The 7,802-nt window shown below is 33.7% G+C and overlaps 1 protein-coding gene across 1 annotated transcript; it reads left to right on the forward strand.

Annotated features, from left to right (window-relative positions):
• The first annotated feature begins 1,286 nt into the window (after positions 1–1,286).
• On the forward strand, positions 1,287–6,891 carry LOC110999889. The gene is made up of 3 exons (XM_045630456.1): positions 1,287–1,488; positions 6,667–6,832; positions 6,879–6,891. Exons 1-3 carry the CDS (start codon positions 1,335–1,337, stop codon positions 6,889–6,891), a joined length of 333 nt encoding a protein of 110 aa, XP_045486412.1. The 5' UTR covers positions 1,287–1,334.
• Positions 6,892–7,802: the final 911 nt, after the last annotated feature.

Raw genomic sequence — 7,802 nt, forward strand, 5'->3', positions numbered from 1 at the left:
TTTTAATCTAATTACTTTTTGCCCATTACTGGAACACAGCTAGTATTCAATATATCGATAGCCCTTGGGATTATTTTATTAAGGTACCGATCTAATAAACTTTCGGCATAGGCTTTGGGTGGATGATATGTTGGGCAAAGTTAAATATTTGACAATCAGTCATTCACCAGTGTAAATAGTCTCCGATATCCAATAAAGACTATAATTACAAAGTTCTCTTCAACTTTGTAAAAGTACCGAAAATGGCTCGAACAACAGACATAAATTAGGTTCAGAGATTTATCTTTTAAATACATATTTTTTGTCTTTTGTAAGAAATATATTCTCATTTTTGTGTTCGTCTATTCAACCTCTATGGAAATGTGTTTTTATTTCCAGCATGGAGACACCCGAGGATGTGTTTAGTGCTCTACGAACAGGAGCCTCATCTGATGTAAGCGATATCGCCCATGGACACTTAGTGTCAGAGGGGGGTTCACACCTTAAATTTAGTTTAAATTAAAAATGTTTATTATAGAACATAACATAGACTTCTTCTTCTATCTATCACTTATGCCAAGTCATTAAATTTGAACTGTAGGCATCCCTACTCATCGGCAAAGAATACAGAGGGTGTAAGCCGAGAGAAAAAGCTGGCGTAAAAAACTCTTGGTACTCTTTTAAAAAGCAAATCATCAAATAACACTTATTTTAAAACAAATTAATTAGAAGTAACCTGTCTAGCACTAGTCCCAGGCCCTTTTATCAACCAGATTTCACTTTGTCACTACAACAAACATTACTGAAGAAAAAAAACATCTTGTCTGTACAAAGAATATAGGGGCAATTTTATAACTATAAGTTGTATATATTTTTATTCATATCATGTTTATGTGTGTAAATAAATTAATACAAGTTGACACAGTCCTCTACGTACAATAAACAGGCAAAGTGCCTCAGACGGCATGACGGATCGACGTTCGTGAACAAAGAGTAATCTTGCCAGGAAAGAAAAGCAATGACCTCACACCTGAATCAAAGCCTAAGATGTGCTAGTATCCCGCCTTAGCAATAGCAATTGAGAAATGCGTAGCCACACTTTAAACACGCGGCCTCAGGATAAATCGCGCTCACTGTTCAAATAATTTTATTATAACGAAAACAACGACTATTAAAAATCGACCTACATATTCGTATTGAAGGCTCGAAAATTCGTGTTCCCGTTTAACTTAACAAAAACCTTTAGAAATGCCAGCCAATTAACTCAACAAAAAATAATGTAACCTACTTTTTATTTCAGGTTCAAGAAATCTGCGGCGAGTTTAAGCGAATAAACGCCTATTACGTAGTTGAATATGTCTGCGTGCGTAGTGGAGGAAGGTCGGGAAGAAGGTGGTGGTTGTGATATTGACTTGAGTGAGATCCCTGAAAGACCACGGCGGGAGGTGCTTTTGAGTGCGCGAGGGCGTCGCGCCTGTTCCGAGCAAGGACCGCATCAGAACTACCTTCGTAAGTTTCATCTTTAACTAACTTTTCTGTCTTACTTTGGCATCATGCATTGAGTTTAGAAGACAATGTTTTGATTCTACAATATTTACAATTTGATTCTATAATTCCAATGGTTTAAAAAAAGTAAAATAAATCAGTAGCACTACACTACTTTTTTTAGGCCTGCACCTCAGATTTCTGTATCTATTTACTGGTCATTTGTCTATCTAATAGCCAAATAGGTGATGAGGCTTCTGTTCCTAAAACGCCGTCGACATTTTGGGTCTAAAGTAAGCCGGTTTCAGAGCGAATTTCGCTCATTGTTGCACAGTCGGGAATCGAACCTTAGAGATGAAAGTCGCACGTAGATGCCACTAGGTCAACAATGCAAATTTATTTATGAGACTAACTTGATTCCCATTTGCAATTTTGTTAGTATTTTCCTATAACTAAATGTCAGTCACCTGTGGATTAGGGGGTATCCCCTTGGTTGAAGGCCTTCTCCAGAACTTTCCAGGTGTCATCAGTCGTCAGTTGCGTTCATCTATTGATGTGTCAAACAGATACTTAACGTCCTCTGCAACTTACGGATAAAGTATAAAGCTTAATTAAGTATTAATCATTATATTAAAGTATACATTTATAACGCACCACTATCCGTTTGTTGAACATTTTAAGAACTTTAATAAGTATGCTGTGATTTTCAACTGTTTTCTTTCCTTTGTTATACAGCGAGTATACAGAATTGTTTGTTTGAGTTATTAAATTCTTCAAGACTGTATCAAAAAGCATAAAACAAAAGCATTATAATGTTCTTCACGTATGCCAAAAAGGTACATTGTTCAACGGTATCTCCAGGGGAAATTAATTTTTAATGAATTACGCACTTAACACTTGACATATTATGATTATCTAATATATGAAATTCTCGTTGAAAAAAATCGTTATGAATAAATTCTTATGAATTTTCTTTTTCAAATTTTTGAATCCTTTTTTATGCATATTCAGTAAGTTTGAGAATTTAGGAGGTTCCACCCCAAAATTAATATATAATATATATACTAATTTTCATAAACCCTCTCCAATCAACCCTTATTTTTTATTTGGAGAGTAATGTATTACACAAATTGAAGTTTTAGTGCCAGGATAGTCCCCTAATTGTCTATAAAAATCTACTCCTAACAAATCAATGATATGTTGCAAGTTAGCAACATTTTAGCGGATCATGGCACAGCTGATACTCTTTCTCTCGGGCGATTGTCAATTAGTATCGGAACTTTTGTCTGAAGTCGAAACTCTGCTACGTGGCAGCTAGTTCTTTTCGCGTACCACCAGTGGAAGCAGCTGCACTGAAGTTTTTCCGAACAAATTCGACTTAGGTCTTTCTTATCTTAGAAAATAATGTACCAATTCATGAGAGCGCGACCACACGATGCAATTGCAATATATTTTACCCATCCCCGCCTTGTGTCGCAGGTCACAAGTCCAGCTCGCTTGCGGTGCAGCATCGCACCGGCGCCGCACCGCACTGTTACCGCATCGTGGGGCCGCGCTTTAAAAGGCCGGCAACGAACGCACGAGGCCTCTTGTATTGAGTGTCCATGGGCGGTATTACACTAAAAAAGTTTCCTGTCCGTTTGCCCCGTGTTCTATAAAGAACACTGCATTTTTATTATATTACCTCGTTTGAACATAAATAAAAAGGTTTATATATTGACACTCATTGATTGTGTCCATAGTAAGTACTGAAAATAAAAATGAGAGGTGATCGTTTTTTGTTTTTATCGCCAAAAAGCACTGACGTGTTTGCGAAACTCGTTGGGAAAATTCGCGTTAAATTTTTCCAGGAAATGTTTTTTGAATTACTGTACACGTCACGATACTAAGGGTGCATATTGACATGCCACTAAAATGCAAATTTCTATCTCCAGCTGGAGATTAAAAGAGAAAAAAATGGCAAGCCGCGTTCAGATAAATCAAAACCACAGATGATAATGATACAATCATAATTACTAATTAAATAATTTTTAACCAGTTGGCAACTACGTTACAACAATCTCTACCAACGATTATGCAAATGCCTATGTCAAAGAAGTTTTATTTAAATTGGAATATCAAATACAGGTTTATGTTTTTAAACGTAAGTCAAATAACTAGATTTGGTTATGTTCTTATATGCTTCTTGCCAGTTATAACTATGCCTCCGGCTGATAGAGGACAAATCTTTGTTTTTGTTTAATTTATTATTCTTTATTACTCAAGATGTCATATCGAACATGGTGTAATGGTTGCAGCTACTTACAAACATTGTGTAAAAAAACTTGGCTTTTAATGTTGTTTGAGTGGCGGAGTGTTTATTGCCAGTTCTTCTCTTCCGTTCTACGCCCTTGATTTGAGAACTGGCAGTAAATGTAAAATTAGATTCATTTAATGTATGTTTCTTTTTTTTACGTTCATAAGTGTACATTATGTTACCTATATGAATAAATGATTTTTGACTTTGACTTTGAATATATATATATAAACTATCTACATTAACTAGTATTATATTATATTTTTTAATCTTGACATGACACACACTTAAAAATATCGAAATATCGTGTATTAATTCATCCAATCCATTAATAAGTACGTCAAGAATATTCAATTGGTTCCCTGAGTAAGCTTATAAATTTGTAAAATGAAATACTTCAAAGGACTATTATAAATTTAAACCTGTGTCACGCTTAACCGCTAATTATTTTGTGATTGACAACAATTCTGTCCAAACACAGCCGAGGCTATAGTCATATACATTATAACGACAGCTGTCGACTCTAGTTAGTTTTTGAAGCAATAATATAACTGGTTTTTAACTACAAATTCTTGTTTCGAATTTTAGCGATTTCAATAATCTGCGGTATAATAATAATAATTATATACCACTATGTGGCACCCTATGTGGGTAGCAAAAAATATTTCATTGGGTAGCTACGAGGTATCAACAACAACTCTTCTACATTTTCCGTGGTAAATATGGTAGAAGATGTTTTAGCATGGAAGGACTCCTTTCCTCCACAAGATCAGGAATAGCCTTCATTTGAGATTATATATTTATATACAGTGAATTGTTTTTAAATTTCATAAATTATAAAATACCATTTGTATATGACAAAATAATGTTACGCGTGTGAATCTGTAATGAAATTATAAAATCAAATCATGTCTGCCCAATTACCAAATAATAAAATTATAAATCGTGCGAAGTGACATTTAACATTTTGTTTAAACATACACCCAAACGTCGTATGTTATCTTATAGTTAGAAGAGATTGTCATTTATTTAGCCAAGTGGGTAATTTTGTGAACGCTTACTTTATGCCTTAGATATGGTGTTTTTCGTACAAGGTTGTCCCATAGGGCGGTTACAGACAAGCGTATTTTTCTGCACGTAAATGGTCGTTTCAGCATACCCGCTTACACGCGCGCTACAAAACGCGCTTCACGAATCCGGATGCATACACTAGCATATTTCGGCCTGTTCGCTCCAACTGGTAGTAGCGTCGTATAATATCAACATGGAATTTGATGAAGAAACATTACTGTTTGAGTTACATATTCGCCGTCGACTGTCGTTTATTCTAATCGTTTATCGACGGTTTTATCAAGACAGAGAACCGGTCACCTTAATACAATACCCAGAACGAACGAAACGAGCTCGTACGAATTGCACGTATGCCAAAAGACACGCCTACCAAGCCTAAACACGCTTCCAAAGACGAGCATATACACTCGTAAAAAACGCTAGTCTGTAACCGCAATTTAATCAACCGCAACGTTATTTAAGCAATAATAAAAAATATACGAAGAATTTTTGATGGTTGTCTATCAGTACCTATCATTACATACATTTCCATGAAAATTCAAAGACTGTACGGCAATTGATGAAAACAATGGTTTTTCGAAATAAGTAAAAGAGCAAAAATTATTTTTGTCATCGTTTGATAAAGAACGTTTTAATTTGATTAATTCCTTTGTTTCTTTTTCAGTTCAAGTTTTAACTTTTAAAATTTTTGTTTTGTATTGTTTTCTATTACAATTACTCAACCTATAAATTTTGCTTGAACACACAATTTTGATTCCCGGTATCTACCATGTATGATTGGCTTCAGTATGGAATGTTCTATCTTGTTATAAATTTTTGAACCCATTTTTATCATTGTTAATTGGTTTATTCTTTACAAACAACAGTTATTAATTTATATTCTTATAGAAAATTCTCTAGGAAATAAATACTCACTCGTCTTAAAAGTCTGTTCTGAGTGACGTCTGTTTTCTTCTTTTCTTAGTGTCCTCCATTAATGTTGCCACATACATTAAAATCTTATAGAAAATACTACACAATATAGTATGTACATTAAGTGCGTATCTACGATTCGCTACAAGTATTATGCGGTGCTTTTATTAATCAACATATGTGAGGATACCAGACATGGATAGTATGATTTCCGTATGTCCCAGCAGCCTTTTCATTTTATTAAAAGTTACAATTTACGTCATGCTTGCTATAACATTCATAAAACTGTCGAAACCTTTAATAAGGTTTCATATTATATTCAATGGTAAAATACGAGTACTCGTACGTTACCCTCGCTATGTCAGCTTGAATGGCTTCAACGTATTCTTAAGAAGCAGAAGTTAGATATACGTATATCTGCAATTATCCACGTGTAATGATTATTTAATATAATAATTTATATGGGGGAATATGGTACAATAATGTTACGGGGGTACAATCTAAATTCGCATATTCTGTTCCATTAACATAGAATTTACCTACGTTAGAGTCACATTATTATAGTCAATTCCTCTATTATTTGTAGTTATAAAATATCTCAGAATTCAAATATATTTTAGTGTACGCAAATAATCATTTATAGAAATATATATTGTTTTGAATGAAGATATAAATATATTTAATATAATTAAAGATAATTCAGTGGTTTCCACATCATATTATCAAAACGTATTTATCCCCCAGTATGTGACAGATTGTAGTGAATAAAAAAAATAAATTAAACTTTTTTAAAGCGAGAATAACCCATGTTTGTTTGATTAACACACGTTTTTTAAACCGGAGTTATATAAAAAAAATATATATTGTTTAATTAACTCTTAAGTATTTTTTATCTAAACCATTCAAATTTTATTTCTTTTTAGAACACGGCACTTCACATTTGTGGGGCGCAAACAATAATCGTCGGGGTTGGAGTCGCAAGCGGACATCAGCCCCACAAATGGGGAATACACAGGGCTCCATGCCGCGCGTGGGCTTGGTGCTAAGGTCCAGGCGTAGCTGGCCGGTCGCTCCACAGTCGTGTCGCAGGTAAGTTTTGGAATAGTTTAACATTTACTCCGATTTCATTACTCAGTACTCAGTCATAGTCTGTAGATTAGTTTAATATTGAAAATTTATTTGAAAATTATATGAAAATAGTTTTTAATGTATAGTATAAATTTCAAAAGTTTCATATAAGAAATTACTGACTTAGGTACTTATAAATAATTATGTTAATTTGATTCCTATAAAATCTAATATAATTTATCTTCCAATAAAAATACAAATGACGAGGCAAACTAGCATCTTTAACACAGATATTTAAAAATTTCAGAAAAAAAAATTTCGCCATTGTTTTGAGTGGAGATTTGGAGCCCTTATTCATGGGGGCCCTTATTCAGCCCAAAAAGCCCTTAATTAGATCCGCCCCTACTATGAGTTATTAGAAAGTTAAACCTATTTTTATAATTAAACACGCAAAATTTTGGTATTTAGAAGTAATTAATGTTGCAAAGTTAATTCCATGCAAGCTATTGAAAAGTTGACTAGTAAAAGTAAATTATTAGTTTATTCTAGTTCTCATAGCAATAATGACACCTTACGATTGTCATGATGTGTCAAAATTCAGTATCCAATCAGAAACACGTAACATGATAAATAAATAAATAAATGATGCATATTTTTTTTGTTTTTTATTCTCACATACATATCTTAAAAATATAAATTTCCAAATTTGCATTGTGGCATAGGGCCATCCAAATTACATATTTAGACTGAAAAAGCTTTTAAATATATCTTCATTAGAATTTTAGCGAAACATTTTTTTGCAAATTGAACGTGATTTATGGCTTTTGTTTGCGTAGGACGCAATGCACACAATACTCTCGAAGCTATGGTTTGTAAGCAAGATATGGTTTGCGGACAAAGTAGGTTGAGGAAATTAAGAAATAGTAATAACACTTCGTATTCTTAGCAGAATTTCTTAGTTTGGTTAGGGAAGACATATCTTTCATGGCTA

Source organism: Pieris rapae, chromosome 12, assembly GCF_905147795.1.
Source record: "Pieris rapae chromosome 12, ilPieRapa1.1, whole genome shotgun sequence".
Lineage (NCBI taxonomy): Eukaryota > Metazoa > Arthropoda > Insecta > Lepidoptera > Pieridae > Pieris > Pieris rapae.